At 37.4% G+C, this 18,815-nt stretch overlaps 1 protein-coding gene across 5 annotated transcripts in view; it reads left to right on the top strand.

Moving 5' to 3' along the window:
• The window catches only part of MYO1D (myosin ID), a 367,466-nt gene that overhangs the window by 123,627 nt on the left and 225,024 nt on the right, over positions 1-18,815 (top strand). For all 5 annotated transcript variants that reach the window (XM_058283862.2, XM_058283863.2, XM_071210496.1 and 2 more), the window contains exon 15: positions 10,774-10,940. In XM_058283862.2, the coding sequence (XP_058139845.1) occupies positions 10,774-10,940 (167 nt within the window). The remainder of the gene's footprint in view (positions 1-10,773; positions 10,941-18,815) is intronic.

Genomic DNA, 18,815 nt, shown 5'->3' with positions numbered 1-18,815 from the left:
CAGTTGTAATCACTCTAGGCTCCATGGTGTGGTGGTTGTCCTTCTTCAACTCCATCTTAGCTGAGTGTGGTAAGTCCAATAAATCAGATTGTAGGTGCTGGAGTCTGTATCATCAGAATATTTTGAGCAACCATATGCCCATGAAGCCAAATAGTTTTCTCGAAAAATACATTATCAAAATTAACTCAAGAAGAAATAGGAAAACCTTCTTTTTACAGGTGAAGCCAGGGAAGTGCTGGATTCCTCTAGATTCTTGGCTATTTGCAAAAAAGAATCTAAGAACATGCCAGTTTAGTTAGGCCAGTAAAAAGAATTTATTGGGAAATGGGGGAAAAGAACTGAGCTTGCTGAGAAATGGGAGAGAAGAATGGAAGTACACACTGAGATTTGATGTGGGCTTCTCTAGGCAGAGAGAGCAATATTGGGCTTGTGTGGTTACCTTCTAAGCTATTAATTATTCCTCCCCTTGCTAATGCTAAGGGGAGGGACCCCAGCTGTTCTTGGTTACCCTACCAATGGTGGGGGCCAATGGTGAGACCTACTTGGAATATCCGGGGCCTCCCCTCTGCCTTGGAAAGATTCCCAACTGGGACATCAAGGTTGAGCTCAGGGTATCGGCAGGGTCTCGTGGCCATGTTGTCTGTCGGCCATGCTGTGGCTCATCTTGTTTCCCTGAACTAACTTGTCTCACAGGTGAATTTTACAAAACCTTATAGGAGCCAATAATCCCTATCATTTACAAACTGTTTTGGAGGCTGGCAAGAAACCTCCAAACTCATTTAATGGGATTAATTTTACCTTAATGGAAAGTCAATACGAGAACGTTAAATTAGAGATCAATTTTACTTAATAGAGATGTAAAGATTTTTTTTTAAATTAGTAATGCTGACAACATAGTAACTAAGTGCCCACTAAAGCCATCTGAAAACAACTAAAACATTAGGTAAAATATAAAAATAAACTTTAATTTCTTAAAAAATAAATGTTTATTTCAAGTATGCAAAATAATGCTTAAACATCCAAAAATTATGTTGAGTTTAACAATTGAAAAAAGACTTTTTAAAAAAAAGTTTATAATTAGGTCTAAAATACATGAGAACACTTTAACATTTACAGTGTATATTTTTAAAAAATAAATTTTGCTAATGTAACCCCAAAATATATACAGCCATACCTTGGCACTCGACTGCTTTGAAACTCATCAAATTTGTTTTTCAGTGCATTTTGACATGATGTTTGGTATTCAGCACACAAGCTAGAACTTGTTAGTGTTGGTTGCCTCTTAATTTGCTAACCTTTCCAGCCAAAACCAAGGGTCATGTGTTAGTCACGTGGTAGCCTTTGCCCTGCACACATTCCGTTGTGGCCTTGTCTTAGCTTTTGTGGTCATTTTGTGTATTTTTGCATGTTTTTTTCTCATCATGGGTCCAAAAAAAATGAGCAATGATAGCACTGAGCAGAAAAGAAAAGTACTTTGTACTACCATTGAGCAAAGTAAAGAATAGGTAAATATGAGAGCAGTATTCACATTACTGATCTTGCTAGGGAATACAGTATGCCTATAGCAGTGATCTCCACCATCATTAAGAATAAAGAAGTGGGAGGACTGGGTTTGATCCCTGGGGCCTCCTGTTGAAAGAGAAGAAAAGAAGGCATGCCTATGCGGCGAGCCAGTGCCCATGTGGTGAGCCGAGTGCACACATGGTAAGCCAAGTGCCCGCGTGAGTGCCCGCATCCATGCGGCGAGCTGAGTGCCCACACAGTGAGCCAGTGCCCACGCAAGTGAGTCACACAACAGGTCAATGATGCAACAAAAGAGAGACGAAGGAGAGAGTCAAGGTGAAGCACAGCAGAGACCAGGAACTAAGGTGTTGCAATTGACAGGGGACCTCTCTCCACATCAGAAGTCCCCAGATTGAATCCCAGTGAGTCCTAGAGGAGAAAGATGAGAAGAGAAGACAAAAAGAGAAATAGAGAAGATCACACTGTAAATGGACACAGCAAAAACAGCGAGGAGGGGGCGGGGAAAGGGAAGGGGAAAAAACGAATAAAGAAGTGATTAAAAAAAGGCTGATGTGCAGGTAGTTAAAAGCAGTAACAAAGCAGCATTCCCAAACACTCAAGGAAGTTTAAAAGTTTAAAAGCTGTTGTTAATTTGAAATGGTAAGCAGTTAGCAAGAGACAGTGTATGGATGCCTTGATGTGTGAAAAAAGTGAAAGTGTTGGGTGCCGGTCTTTTGAAAAACAAACCAGAACCAATTGATGGGAGTGTTGAAGTTTTTAAGGCCAGCCACAGCTTGTTTGATAACTGGTGTCCATAATGTTGTGAGGCATGACGAGGCAGCAAGTGCTAGGAAAAAAGGCTGCTGATGAACTCGTCAGTGAATTTCAAGACTACATAGAGGCTGAAGGTTTTATTCCACACCAAGTTTTTAACTGTGATGAGACTGGAGTTTTTGAGGAAAAAAATGCTGAGTAGGACCTAATATCACAAAAGAGAAGAAGGCATTACCAGGCCTCAAACCAATGAAGGACCAGCCCCCTCTGTTTTTGTGTGGGAATGCTAGTGGGGACTTAAAACTCAAGCCTCTACTAGTCTCTCATAGTGAAAACCCATGAGTTTTCAGGAAGTATAATGTCATAAAAAGCAAACTCCATGTGATATGGAGGGCTATCATCACCCAAGCAAGGCTTGCACCCAAGTAATTTTTCACTGAGTGGATAAATGAAGTATTTGGTCCCTCAGTGAAAAAACATTTGCTGGAGAAAGATTTACCTCTGAAAGCTCTCAGTGAGCCTGCCCACCCTCCAGGCTTGGAGGATGACTTACTGGAGAAGTTCAGCTTCATCGCTGTAAGGTTCCTGCCCCCAACACTACTCCTTTCATCCGCCCATGGATCACTAGGTCATTTAAAACTTCAGAAATTGTACACCAAGGCACTTTTCCAGAGGTGCTTTGGGATCACCTCTGACACCCAGTTGACCCTCACAGATTTCTGGAAGGAATATTTCAATATCCTGCACTGCCTTAACCTTATTGATAAGGCCTGGAACGAAGTCTCCTATAGGACAATGAATTCGGCTTGGAAGAATTTGTGGCCAGAAGCTGTGACTCAGAGAGACTTCAGAGAGTTTGAGGCTGACCCCAAGCCTGCAGATACAGAGGGTACAGCTGTGTAGGATATTGATCTTTGGGCCAATCCATGGGTGTGGAGGTCGATGCTGCTGATGTTGAGTTAGCGGAGGAACATCATGAAGAGCTCAGCACTGAGGAGCTGCAGGAACTACAGGAGGAGCAGCAACAAGAGGTGGCTGAAGAGATTTCTTCAGGTGAGGAGGAGATAAGGGAGGATGTCCCAGTTCCTTGATAGAAATGTGTGCAAAATGGGCAGAAGTTCAAAACTTTGTGGAGAAGTACCATCTGGACCAAGCTCTGAATGTATTGAATGATGAAACAATTTCACACTTTTGAGGAATTCTGAAAAAAAGAAGCAGTCCTTATTGGATATGTTTTTAGTGACGGTATCAAAAGAGTGTATCAGAGTCTGTGGTGCAAGTTGAAAAAAGGCAGAAAAGAGAAAGAATACCTGAAGTGCAAATGCCTGATGTTCTGTTGGAGGGGAACTATCCTTCCAAGCAACTCTCCATGTCACCTCTCCTCCCACCATCCCATTAGACCATGGACTCTCCTCAGTACAGGTAAACTGAAGTTTTTATTTTATTTCATCTAAGTACTCATTTTTACGTTTATTTCTCATGTAAAGTAATGATATACAACCAAATCTTTTTACATATTGCCTTAAAAATGTGCATTGCCTTTGGTTTGGGAATGCATTAAATTTATTTACATTATTCCTTATGGGAAAATTTTTTTTGGTACTTGCTGTTTTTGGTACTCATCATGCTTCCCAGAACTAATTAACAATGAGTACTGAGGTACCACTGTATATTTACAGTCCCAGGTAAAATAAACAAGTTCTTACTAAGTCTGTCCTCCCTCAGGATGGATAGTTAGCATTTCAAAAGAATATATTTTTTTACATTTTTAATTCATTTCTCTCCCCTTCCCCAACCCCCCCCCCCCCCAGTTGTCTGCTTTCTGTGTCCATTCGCTATGTGTTCTTCTCTGTCCACTAGTATTCTTGTCAGCAGCACCCGGAATCTGTGTCTCTCTTTGTTGTGTCATCTTGCCGTGTCAGCTTTCCGTATGTGCAGCGCCATCCCTGGGCAGGCTGCACTTTTTTCGCGCTGGGTGGCTCTCCTTGCAGGGCGCATTCCCTGTCTGTGGGGCTCCCTTATGCGGGGGGCACCCCTGCGTGGCACGGTACTCCTTGTGCTCATCAGCACTGTGCGTGGGCCAGGAGGTCACACGGGTCAGGAGGCCCTGGGTTTGAATTTTGGACCTCCCATGTGGTAGGCGGCCGCCCTATCCATTGGACCAAATCTGCTTCCCGGGATTGGGATTCTTACTTGCCAATTTATAATCATAAACCAAATTCACACTAATTTGATGACATGAGAAGTCAACAGTTTAGTTTAAAGTGGTTTAGGAATGGTACTGTCCCCAGACAGCTGATAGAAGCAAGCACAAATTTTTTTTGTGAGGAAACCACCCTCATGCCACATCTTAAAGAATTTCCACAAAGTCCCAGAGAAAATGAGCTCATATTAAAGAAGCACTAAATACATAAAGAAGGTATACTGTACATAAGAATCAGACTAAACAACAAAACAGCACGTTCAGATCCATGAAAATTACTAATACTGGAATTACTAGAAACAGATTATAAAATAACAATGATTCAAGAAATGAAAGGCCTGAAAATATAACAAAGAGCTAGGAACCATACAATTAATAGAAATAAAAACTAAATAATTAAAATTAAAAGCTCAGTGGACAGGTGTAATTTAGACAAAACTAAAGAGGAAGTTAGTGAAATGAAAGAGCCAAAAAAATTATCCAGAATTCTACCCAAACCAAGAAATGAAAAATAAAAAAGAAACTTTAAGGGGCAGGAGATTTGTATGATCTATGTATCTTTTAAAAATAAATAAAAATTATTTTTTAAAAAAAGGTGGAAGATAAGTCCAACATGCGTCTAATCATGCTTAGAAAAAAGAGAAGTGAATGGAGTAAAAGCAATATTTGCATTTGCTGAAAATTTCAAGAATAATAAAAGACATCAATGTATAAATTCAAGAAGGCTGGTATATACCAAGTTGGAAAATTTAAAAGACATCTGTGTCTGGCATCTAATAAAACTCCAGAAATTCAAAGACAAAATACCTGAAAAGCAGCCAGAGAAAGGCAGATTATCTTCAAGGGAATAACAATTATGTAGAGAGAATATAACTACAAACCAAAATTCCATACCCTGAGAATCTCTTTCAAGAATAAGGACACAATAAAGAATCTTCAAAAAACAAAAACTGATAATTTACCAAAATAAGAGCCTCACTGTAGGAAATGCAAAAGGATTTATATCAAGACAGGAGGAAGAGGACACCAAATGAAAGTCTGAGGTGCATAACAGAAAGAAAAGCAAAGGAATTGGTAAATATGTAGACACATATAAATAAACTGAGTGTAAAGCAATAAATTGTGGGATTAAAATACAGATTAACGTTTAAAAGCATGATAACAAGAGCATGTAAATTAGAAGGATGGTTGATTCAAGTGTTTATGGTTCTTATTTGTTTAGGAAGAAGATAAAATATTGCTTAACTTTCAAAGCTGATGAGTTATAATATATGTTAAAATTTCTAGGGTAACCACTTAAAGAATAGAAATAGTCTATAATGTCCCAGCTAGTAGATGGGGTAAAAACTGAGAAAAATAGTCAATCTCAAAAACACGAAAGAAGGAACAAAAGAATATAGAAAACTTGGGATAGGTAGAAAACACAAATGAAGATGGTAGCATTAAATCCAAATATATTAGTAATTACATTGAATGTAGATGGATAAAAATGGTCAAACCAGATTAAAGAAAAAGAAGCCAGCACATGCTGTTTATGAGCCATATCTGAGCACAAGGAAATAGAAAAGTTGCCTGTAGGAGTTTAAAAAGATCTATCAGACAATTATGACAATCTGACATCGCCAATTCAGGACCGTAGTGGCTCAGGGGTAAGCTACCATCCCTGCAAGGGCTGAGTTGTTTCCCACTGACCTTTAACATCACATTTAGCTATGCAGAATTCCAGGCCAAAGCAAAGTCCTTCATCCAAGGTGGACCTAGGGCTTCACCTTTTATTCCTGTTGTCCAACATGGCTATCAAAAGCTGTGTTCAGCCTCGTGACTGCCTTTTCCAGATCAGCAAAAGCCTCTAAGACTGAAGAAGCCTTGACTACCAGGCTCACCCCTCCCAATTTTAGTCGTCTTCTGACCTTATTCAGTTATTTCTTCACTATCTTGTTAGCTCTTTGAGGCATTTAAGATTTTTTCGCCATATTTTGTCTAGCATTTTTTTAAGGGACTTTAGCAGAAACATTGATACAAACTACCTGTTCCTCCATTACCAGACTTAGAATCCATACCACAGTGTTTTAAGTGTATGTCTTGTATCCCCACCTAGATTATAAGTCGTTTGAGTATAGGGAAGGGGTCTATTAATTTTATATGCATCTTGGTACTTAGTAAAGTACTCTAAATAAATGGTTGATTAAATGAAACTGAATTTGACTCTGTTTATAGTTGAAAACAGGCTAAATAGATGTCTGTCCAAATACATCTTCTAACTAATTCACACCAAGGATGATTTTCACATAAAATATAGGGAGAAACAGGTTTAAAAGTAAAAGAGAATAAGATCACTATTAACTTTTGCAAGTTAACCTTTATAAGACACTCAGAATTTGTCAAATTTAGGATTTCTTGGGCTGAGTCAGTCTGGGTATTTATAAATGAGAGAGGAGGTGGAATTTATAAATTGAGACAGAATGCTGATTAAATATAGAGCAAGTATTTCCACTAGATTTCCTTATCTGAAGATTTTTGTGTTACTAAACAGGATGAAAAGGCCTCCCCCCTACCCCTTACTTCCTTATTAATTAGTGTCTAATGTTGTTTTCCTACTTCCTGTGTATAATTAGTCAATACTGGTAAAATTCCATTCAATTGGTTTCTGTTTAATTAAGTTACATATACTATTTAAATAATGCCATACAGAAAGATTGTGTTGGTGACATGATTTTATAAATTATCAAAGTCAAAATATTTTCTAATTCCGATTGTAATTTTTTCTTTGACCAAAAGGTTATGTAGAAGTGTATTTCTTAATTTCCAAACATATGGGGATTTTCTAATAATCTTTTTGCTCTTGATTTTTATCTAGCTTAATCTCATTTGGTCAGATCCTAGAAATTTGTTGAATTTCATTATGCATATATTTTGTTTATACATAAAAATAATTAGCTTTCAGTGTTCTATTCAACTCCATTAGGTCAAGTTTGCTATATTGTTGTTCACCTTTTTCTTTATCCTTGCTGATTTTTTTGTCTGTTTTGTCACTGCCAACAGATTGGTTAAAATCTACTTTGATTCTAAATTTGTGTATTTCTTGTACCTTCAGTTTTTGCTTTAAATATTTTGAGAATTTATTAGGTTCACTCAAGTTAAAACTGTTATACTTCCTGGTATTTGAATCATTTATCATTATGAAATTTCCCCCTTTATTTCAATATTGCTTTTTGCCTTAAGTCTGTTTTGCATGATATTCGTTCAGCTAGACCAGCTTTTCTTTGGCTATGGTTTGCATGGTAAATTTTTTCCATTCTATTACTTTCAATCTATCTGAATTGTTCTGTTTCAACTGTGTCTCTTCTAAATAGCATATAATTTTGTTTTCATCCATTCTGACCATCTTTGGCTTTTGGATAAATCACTTAGTCTGTTTACTTTTTTCCTTAAACTTTCATTTTGAAATACTTTAAAACTTAACAGGACAGTCGCAAAAATTATGCAAAACCCTACATAGAACTCCAACATACCTCCTCCCTACCCACAAATACCCAGATCCACCAGTTTTAGCATTTTGCCATACTAGCCTTATTCTGTTTATCCATCAATCTTGCAGTCTATCAATCCATCTATTAATCCATCTCTCTCTCCCTCTCTCTCCCTCTTCCCCATTTACTTTTTTTTTATACCCCCCCCCAACTTGCCACTTGCTTGCTGTGTGTTCTCTGTGTCCATTCGCTGTGCATTCTTCCATGTCTTCTTGTCTCCTTTTGTTGTGTCATCTTGCTGTGCCAGCTGTCCACGGGCGTGGGCCAGCTTGCCTTCACAAGGAGGCCCTGGGATGCAAACCCAGGGCCTTCCATATGATAGATAGGAGCCCAGTAGCATGAGCCACAGCTGGTTCCCTGGGCCATTTACTTTTTTTTTTTAATTAAAGTTAATAGATCACAAGGAAATGGCCCATTTACTTTTAATATAGTTACTGTACATTGCATTTTAAACCAGCTGTCTCATTTGTGCTTTTTACTTGACTTGCCTTTCTTATATTTCTTTTTCTTTCCTTGCTAGCCTTCTTTTAGATTGATTAATGTGGGTTAAAGGTTAACAAAACTTTTTCTTCTGCGTGAGAATTTCAAGCTCTGTCCCCCGGTAACTTAATAAGATGTATATCAAATTTCCCCCAGGAAAAAGGTAGTCCCAATCTGAACTCACCTCCACAGTAGCGTGGCTAGATGGTGGACATGGATAAAATGACCAGGTCCCTTTCTTTACGTGTTCTTTCCTCCTGTGCTTCTTCACATGGCGGAGGAAGTGCTCCAAGAGGACAAGGCCTCTTGAGGCTCAGTCTCTGGGGGTAACCCACTATCACTTCTGCCACATTCTATTGGTCAAAGCAAACCACAAGGCCAGCCCAAATTCAAGGGGTGGGGAATAGACCCCACCTCCTGCTGGGAGGCACTGCAAAATGTTATGGTCATGTTTTTCAATCTGAAACAGATAACAAAACAAAAATAAAAAACAAAACAATTCAAAAGCTCCAAAAATAGATGACAAGATGAAAATGGACAGGTGTGGAAGGCAAAGTAATATCTTACCCTCACCAAGATGTCTATGTCCTAATCTCCAAAACCTGTGAATAAGTTGTTACACTGCAAGGGGAATTAAGATCGCAGAGCTTGTTGGCTTTGAATATGAAGGAAGGAGGCCAGGAGCTGAGCTCACTAGAAGCCAGAAAGGGCAAGGAAACAGAGTCTCCTCTAGAGCTTCTGGGAAGGAACAGCCCTGCTGACATCTTGAGTTTAGCCACATGAGATGCATTTTGAACTTCTGATTTCCAGAACCTTAAGATAATAAATTAGTGTTGTTTTAAGCCACTAAATTTATGGTAATCTGTTACAGCAGCAATAGAAAGCTAATATAGAGTTTAGCAAAAGGAAGAAACCTACATTTCTTTTCATGTAAGACAGCATGATAAACATACACTAGGAGTTTCCTGTTTCAATTTTGAAAATTATTCTGTTTAAAATGCAAGTAGGGAAGCAGACTTGGCCCAATTGATAGGGCATCCACCTACCATATGGGAGGTCCATGGTTCAAACCCTGGGCCTCCTTGACCTGTGTGGAGCTGGCCCATGTGCAGTGCTGATGCGCGCAAGAAGTGCCCTGCCATGCAGGGGTGTCCCCTGCCATATGGGAGCCCCATGCTCAAGGAGTGTGCCCCTTAAGGAGAGCCACCCAGCACTAAAGAAAGTGCAGCCTGCCCAAGAATGGCACCACACATATGGAAAGCTGACACAGCAAGATGATGTAACAAAAAGAAACACAGATTCCCAGTGCCACTGATAAGGATAGAAGAACACACAGTGAATGGACGCAGAAAGCAGACAACTGGGGGAGGGGGGAGAATAAATAAAAAATAAAAAATCTTAAAAAAAAATAAAAATGAAAGGTAAATACATGTTCTTGAAATCCCTCCTATTTCTTAAATTATTTACTATCTTTTTCTTCCTCTAGTCCTCAGTGGAGTTCATAGCTGCCTAATTTAACTACAGAGGACTCACCATTAATTAAAATGTGTCCTTGTGTCCAGTGGGTAATAGATTTAGAGAGGAGAAAAAATCTTTATACAGATGAGTAAGATACTTTTGACCTCATTGATTCATCCAGAGAAAATTTATTGGTTATCACCTCTGTGCCAGGATCTATGCCAAGCATGTTTTACATTTAGAAGGAGCTGTGATCCGATGCATGGTACAAAACTTAACTGACACAGAGGGAAGGAGTTCTATTTTGTAGGGTAACTGATGCCTCCAGGTGGTTTTGCAACTTCTGTACTCAGCCATAAACTTTAATCTCTTTTTGAAAAGCACAAACTTAAACAATAACAACAAAGTTAATATTGACTAACACTTCTTGAATATTTACTTCTACCAGGGATGTGCTTACTACTTTATATTTTTCATCTTGTTTTTACTGCAACAATTGCCTCTTTTTAAAATTACCCCTCAGTGATTTTGACTGTTTCCATAAATGCACAAAAACATATTTATGTATCTAAATTAATTTACTCTTTAGTTTTATCCCTATCTACATTCTTTAGGAATCCTAAAATCTAAAACAATTTTAGCTGAATGCATAGGAACTTCTCACCTTGTATTGGGAGAGAAAGGAAGAATGTGCCTGGAAGTATATGCCTGAGAAATTAAGAGGCACAGTGCTTCATATGGCACACTTAGCACAAATTACATGTTAATGTCTTGGTTGGGCCTTCTTTTCTCCATTGAAACTTACTTGCTGATTTCTCTCTTTAGGAACCATATTATGTACGTTGCATCAAGCCCAATGACAAGAAATCCCCACAGCTATTTGATGATGAACGCTGCCGGCATCAAGTAGAATATCTTGGACTACTAGAAAATGTGAGGGTGCGTCGGGCAGGATTTGCCTATCGCCAGACATATGAGAAGTTTCTTCACAGGTGAGAATAGGCAGAGCAGGAAACCTGAAAGCATACTCTCCACAGGTGACATTGTACTAGCACAGGTTAGGAAACCTATGCCGTAAATATTTGTTGAATGAATAAAAGATTTGAGGAAATTGCAAATAGGAAAGACTTTCTCAAAACCAACAGGAGTCCTGAGTTCATGGGTTCTCAAATCATAACATGTTAATGTTAATTCTTCTGGAGGGAAATGTGGGTACTGCGTAGTATAACGAATTAGTCTACCTGCTTTGCATCCTGACTTTACCATGTATTAGCTTTGTGATCTTGTCCAGTTGTATAACCTTTCCATGCCTCAGTTTCTTCATGTATAAAATGGGGATAATAATAGAAACTACCTCATAAGATTACTTGAGGGTTAAGTGAAATAATATATATAAGCACTTAGATAGCTGGTCTATGGTAAGCACTCAGTAAACATTAAATATCTTACTATTAATTTATTGTTAAAAATGATAATAGGAATCAGACGAGTAATGTTTTATTTTTTTTTAAATACTTTTTAATTTTTTTAAAAGATACTTAGATTATATAAATGTTGCATAAAAAATATAGGGGATTCCCATGTGCCCTGCTCCCTACCCCTCCCACATTTTCCCACATTAGCACTTCCTTCGTTAGTGTGGTACATTTGTTAAAATTGATGGACACATTTTGGAGCATTGTCAGTAAGCCCTGATTACAGTTTACATTGTAGTTTGCACTCTCTCCTGCACATTTTTGTAGAGTAATGCTTTAAGTTCCATTTATTCATTTATTTAAAAATATTGATTGAATGTTTCCTATGTTCTAGATTCTGTAGCTTCCACAAAAAAAGCAATGAATAAATACATAAAATATAAACCAGAAAAGTGCAGAAAATTTAAATCCCTAGACTGGTTGTTCAGAAAAGAGTCTCTAAGGAGATCACACTGATAGGAAGGAGCTAGCTCTACAAAGATCAGGGAAAACATTATGTGAGGCAAGGGAGCAGCTGGGGAGAAGATTCTGTTGCAGTAATATATGTGGAGTTTTAGGTTCCAAAAATAACTCATTAAAAAAAAGACAAAATCTTAAATGAAAAAAATAAAATAAAATTTGGAGAAGTATAATAATAATTTTTTAAAAAGTAACCCAGTGTGGTTGGAGGATGGTGAGTGGCAGGGAGGTGGTGGGAGATGAGATTAGAGAGATGAACAGAGGCCAAATCATGCCAGATTTTATCAGATTAGACCTTTTAGGGTTTGGCTAAGAAAACCGCTGAAGGTTTTGATCAAGGAATGACATGAGTTTATGATTGTTTTAAGAGAGACTAATGTGGCTGCTGTATGGAGGGGAAGCAGAGAGATGTTTAGGTTGCCATCATGGGAATCCAGGAGAGAGGGCTTGATGGTTGTGCCTTGATCAGGGTGAATTGTGCTACATGGAGAAGTAGTCGGCAGAGTTGGGCTAAGTTTTGGGCATAGAGTTGACAAGACTTGCTCGTAGATTGGATATTAAGAAAGCTATTAAGTATATCTGGCATCCTGGAAAGAAATTTTAGATATTTTGGTGTCCTTAATTTGTAGATTATATATAAAATCTTGGGACTAGATAGAGAAGAGGGAAAAGTTAGTATTTAGATTCATGATCTGACATGAAGGAACCCACAAAGAAAAAAAGAGAAGGAATGACCAATGAGATAGACAAAAAAACCCAAAAAAAAAAAACAGAAGAAGGCAATGGTATAGAAGCCAAGAGAAGATGACATTTCAAGAAGAAAAGTGTGCTCACCATATCACATTTTACAGTGCGATCAAGTAAGGTAGAAGCAGAAGCTTAACTATTAGACTTGCCTATCTCAAAGTCGAAAGAGAAAGAATGGGGTAGAGCCTTACTGGAACAAGATGGAAAAGTGAAGAGAGGAGTTGAGTATCTGTAGGTAATGCAAGAACTTCTCCTATAAATAAAAGCAGAGAAAAATGGAAGTAATGACTGGGTGGGCTGTGAGGTCAGGAGAGATACTAGAAAATGTTTGTATGCAGGTGGGGATGATCCAGACAGAGAGAGAAAGCAATGATGCAGGGGAGAGAGACAGATAATTGTGATAAGAGGGAGATAATTGTAATAATTATAAGAAGATGGGGATGATCCTGTCAGGTCGTTTCTGTTTTCTCAATGAAATATGAGATAAGATCTTGAGCTGAGAGTAAGGGTTGGGATATTAGGTATAACAGGTTTGAGGGGGAAGTAAGAACACTTACTGTGGAGAGTGGGAAAGCATAGGTGAGTATAATAGGATTTCCAGGAAGAGCTGAGTGCCCATTTGAGATTTGTCGTTATAAGTGCAAGGAGATATCATCCAGCATTTTTGGTCATTTTTCTCCACCAGTGTTCAGCTACTTGTGTGAGAAGTGAAAAGGATTGCAACATGAAAATTATGAAAGTATCCAAGTGTTTTTTAAATTTACTAAATGGAAATTCTTGGCATGAATAAAACTATAACATACTAGCCTGAAAACTTGAAATTTAATTTTATGTTGGATTAAAAGGTTATGCTCAAAACTGACATCTTGTATATTGAAAGCACATAATTCTTTAATATTGATTTTTCTTTTTTATTGAAGCTGTATAGTAGGAATGTTTTCATGAGTAGAGACGTGTTCATTCTGAAGTCTTGATTTCAAACCGTGTCAAATTATATTAGATTTCTAGTCCATTGTTAACACCTGTATAATTGACTCTAGCAGTGTTTAAGTCATAAATTGTTTTTATGTTATCACCTATAGAAAATCAGCAGAAGTTAAATGTTAGAATGAGCAAGGTAGGACTAGGATAGAATAAGATGGGATTGAACTGAGAATATATTATAATGAGATAAAAGGGAAGTAGTGGGCAGTAGTTGAGGTAAGAGGACAGTAATCAAAGCTTGATTTGGAGGGGGACAGGGAATTTTGCTAGTGCGTATCTTTACCTACTGTTAATCTCTTTTTGTACTTATTTTACTTTCAGCTAAAAGGTTTTGGCTGTGTGTGGGCTGTGGGGTTTTTTGTTGTAGTTGTATTTTTTTTTTTTTTTTGACATGGCAGACATGATATAGGAATTAGAATATGGTGAAAATACTCCTGTGAAAATAGAATAGGGAAGATTAAAAAGAATTTACAAGGGGAAGTGGCTGTGGCTCAAGCAGTTGAGCTCCCATTTACCATATGGAAGACCCGGATTCAATTTCTAGGACCTCCTGGTAAAAGAAAAAAAAGAGAGAAAAGTCATCCCAGACCTGCAAAAGAACTTATAGGGAAGTGGATGTGGCTCAAGTGATTGCTCTCTTGCCTATCACACGGGAGGTCCCTGGTTTGTTCCTGGTGCTTCCTAAAGAAGACAGCAAGCTGGGGTGATAAGCAGATGCAGCAAGCTGATGCAACAAGATGACACAACAGACGCAAGAAGAAAAACATAATGAGAGATTCAATAAAGCAGGGAATGGAGGTGGCGCAAGTGATTAGGTGCCTTCCTCCCACATTGGAGCTCCTGGTGCCTTCTAAGGAAACAAGACAAACAGACACCATAAGTGCAGAGAACGAGGGTTTGGGGAGAAATAAATGAAACAAAAAAGAAAACTTCTATATTTCAAAATATAGAAAAACTCAAATTTCCCATTCCCACTTTGAAACACCCCAAATAATATAAAATATGTATAAGCCAAGTGGATGCACAGCTACATTATGAAATCAAGAAGAGGGTTTCTCAGGGAAACTTGAAGATATGAGTCACTCCTAGATTTAGAGACAGATATGAAGACACAGATCACAGTTATTTGCAAAGACTGCCTTGCACAGCTTAAGCTGCCATTCAGGAAACCATCCCACCTGCTCTGCTGGGGTTTATCACACCTGAAGCACCAGGGCAAGTAAACACATCAACAGTTGCAAGGAAAACACTGTAGGCCTAATGGCCAAAATCCAGGGAGTGAAAGTAGCCATTTTGCAAGAGGCTAACAAAGGCCAAGATGTGCACAGAAGGATTCCACAGTAGGAGATGAGAGAATTATCAGGTATCATCAAACATCTGAGAAAGACCTGAACTATGAAAAGAGACAATGATGCAACAAAGAAACACCTTACCTCTAAGGAATCAGAGCAGGGACTAAAGAACATTAGAATAAGCCTATTTAAAATTTTCTAAGGTAAAGGATGGAATTATAGCTCTAAAATAGGAATATGACATTATAACAAGTAATTGTTAAAAAGAACTAATTTGAGATTTAGAAATTGAAAAATATAGTAAACACAACTAAAGCATGAATTACCCATCAATCTGAAAATGGGTAGACAAATTGTCTTCTTTCAGATCTCATCACACAAAAAGAGATGGGAAGTATTAAAGAAAGGTCAAGAAGCATGCAAGGCTGATCCCTACATATATTAAGTCACTGAAGCTTACAACTACATGAGAAGATTAGCTTCCCCCTCACCCTCCACCCATTTTATACAGGTGAGGAAACTGAGAGATAGTTTGTCCCAGGTCAAACAGCTAAGAAGTAGTGCAACTATATTAGAACTTGGGCATTTGGCTCCTGAGCAAACAACCTTACATAGTACACCACTTCACTATCAAATGAATGGCTTTCAAATCAGGGAGGAAATAAAATGGAAAACTCAGTCTATTCAAGAGAAAATGGGGTAAAAAGCAAGAAAGATCTATGTAGACATTGGATATTTAAATCTGAGGGCTGGACTAGGTATAAACATTCATGAAAAGAGAATGGAAATTGAAAGTGAAAGGCTGGAAAAAGGTATTCCACGCATGCAGTAACCAAAAAAAAAGCTGGGGTAGCTATACTATATCAGATGATACAGACTTTAAAAGCAAAATTGTTATTAGAGACAAGGAAGGACATTACATATTAATGAAAGGGATGATTCACCAGGAAAAAATAACAATCATAAATATATATGCACCTAACCAGGATGCCCCAAGATACATGAGGCAAACACTGGCAAACCTGAAGGGAGAAATAGACATCTCTACAATAATAGTTAGAGACTTCAATACACCACTCTCAGCATTGGATAGAACATCTGGGCAGAAGATCAATAAAGAAACAGAGAGCTTGAATAATTTGATAAATGGACTAAACCTAATGGACATGTACAGAACCTTGCATCCCAAAACAGCAGGATATACATTCTTTTCAAGTGCTCATACATCTTTCTCCAGGATACACCATATGTTGAGACACAAAGCAGATCTCAGTAAATTGAACAAAATTGAAATTATACAGAGCACTTTCTCTGATCATAATGGAGTAAAGCTGGAAATCAACAAGCAGCAAATAAAGGAAAAATTCACATATATAGAGAGATTAAATAGCACACTCTTAAATAATCAGTGGGTAAAAGAAGGAATTTCAAGAGAAATCAATAAATATCTCAAGACGAATCACAATGAGAATACAACATATCAGAACCTATGGGATGCTGCGAAGGCAGTGTTGAGAGGAAAATTTATATCCCTCAATGCTTACATTAAAAAAGAAGAAAGAGCTAAAATCAATGACCTAACTACACAACTGGAGGAACTAGAAAAAGAACAGCAAGCTAATCCTAAAGCAAGCAGAAGGAATGAAATAACAAAGATCAGAGCAGAAATAAATGAAATTGAGAACAAAAAACAATAGAAAAAATTAACAAAATCAAAAGTTGGTTCTTTGAGAAGATTGACAAAATTGACAAACCCTTAGCTAGACTGACTAAGAAAAAAAGAGTTAAGATGCAAATAAGTGAAATAAAAAATGAAAAAGGGAGCCTTACTACTGACCCAACAGAAATAAGGGAGATCATAAGAGGATACTATGAACAACTTTATGCTAAAAAACTAGACAATATAGATGAAATGGAAAAATTCCTAGGAATGTACAAACAACCTACACTAACACTAGAAGAAATAGAAGACCTCAACAAGCCAATCACAAGTAAAGAAATTGAAACAGTTATCAAACAGCTCCCCAAAATGAAAAGCCCAGGACCAGACAGTTTCACAGGTGAGATCTACCAAGCATTCAAAAAAGATTTAATACCAGTCTTACTCAAGATCTTCCAAAAAATTCAACAAGAAGAAATGCTACCAAACATATTCTATAAAGCCAGTATCACCCTAATACCAAAGCCAGATAAAGATATTACAAAAAAAGAAAATTACAGACCCATTTCTCTAATGAATACAGATGCAAAAATCCTCAATAAAATATTTGCTAATTGGATCCAACAACACACTAAAAGAATTATTCATCATGATCAAGTGGGTTTTACACCAGGAATGCAAGGCTGGTTCAACACAAGAAAAACAATCAGCATAATATACCACATTAATAAATCAAAGAAGAAAAATCACATGGTCTTATCAATTGACACAAAAGGCATTTGACAAAATACAGCATCCTTTCTTGATAAAGTAATACAAAAAATAGGAGTTGAAGGAAATTTTCTCAACATGATAAAGGCCATATATGAAAAACCCACAGCTAGCATTGTACTCAATGGTAAACAACTAAAAGCTTTCCTGTTGAGATCAGGGACAAGACAAGGATGCCCACTGTCAACACTATTGTTCAATATAGTGCTAGAGGTTCTAGCTAGAGCAATCAGGCAAGAAAAAGAAATAAAAGGCATCCAAATTGGAAAGGAAGAATTAAAACTTTCACTATTCACAAATGATATGATTGTATATCTAGAAAATCCCAAAAATTCTACAACAAAGCTGCTAGAGCTAATAAATGATTTCAGTAGAGTGTCAGGACACAAAATCAGTCACAAAAATCAGTAGTGTTTCGATACACTAATAATGCACAATCTGAGGAGGAAGTCAGGGGGGAAATTCCATTTACAATAGCAACTAAAAGAATCAAATATTTAGGAATAAACTTAACCAAGGATGCAAACCACTTGTATTCAGAAAACTATAATGCATTGCTAAAAGAAATTTTAAAAAGACCTAAATAACTGGAAGAACATTCCATGCTCATGGATTAGAAGACTAAATATCATTAAGATATCAATTCTACCCAAACTGACATACAGATTTCAATGCAATCCCAATAAAAATTCCACCAGCATTTTTTAAGAAAATGGAAAACACAATTATCAAATTTTTCTGGAAGGGTAAGAGGCCCTGAATAGCCAGAAACATCTTAAAAAGGAAAAGTGAAGTTGGAGGACTCTCACTTACAGACTTTAAATCATATTACCTAGCTACAGTGGTGAAAACAGCATGGTGTTAACATAAAGATAGACACATAGACCAATGGAACCAAATTGATGGTTCAGAAACAGACCCTCACATCTACAGCCAAGTGATTTTTCACAAGCCTGTCAAGCCCTCCCAGTAGGGGCAGAACAGTTTGTTCAACAAGTAATGTTGGGAGAACCAGATATCCACAGCCAGAAGAAAGAAAGAAGACCCTTATCTCACACCTTATACAAAAATTAACTCAAAATGGATCAAAGACCTAAATATAAAAGGAAGTATGACAAAGCTCCTAGAAAAAAATGTAGGGAAACATCTTCAAGACCTGGTGGTAGGTGGTGGATTCTTAAACCTTACACCAAAAGCACAAGCAATAAAAGAAAACATGGATAAATGGGACCTCCTCAAACTTAAGCATTTCTGTGATTCAAAGGACTTCATCAAAAATGTGAAAAGGCAGCCCAGTTGATGGGAGAAAATATTTGGAAACCACTTATCCAGTAAGGGTTTAATTTCAATTCTATATAAGGATATCGTACAACTCAACAATAAAAGAAGCAATCCAATTAAAAAATGGGCAAAAGATTTAAATAAACATTTCTCTAAAGAAGAAATAAAAATGGTCAAAAAGCACATGAAAAAAATCTT

Source organism: Dasypus novemcinctus, chromosome 21 (genome assembly GCF_030445035.2).
Source record: "Dasypus novemcinctus isolate mDasNov1 chromosome 21, mDasNov1.1.hap2, whole genome shotgun sequence".
In the NCBI taxonomy this organism is placed as follows: Eukaryota; Metazoa; Chordata; class Mammalia; order Cingulata; family Dasypodidae; genus Dasypus; species Dasypus novemcinctus.
Note: the sequence above shows the minus strand (reverse complement) of the source record. Positions and strands in the feature narration are given on the sequence as shown.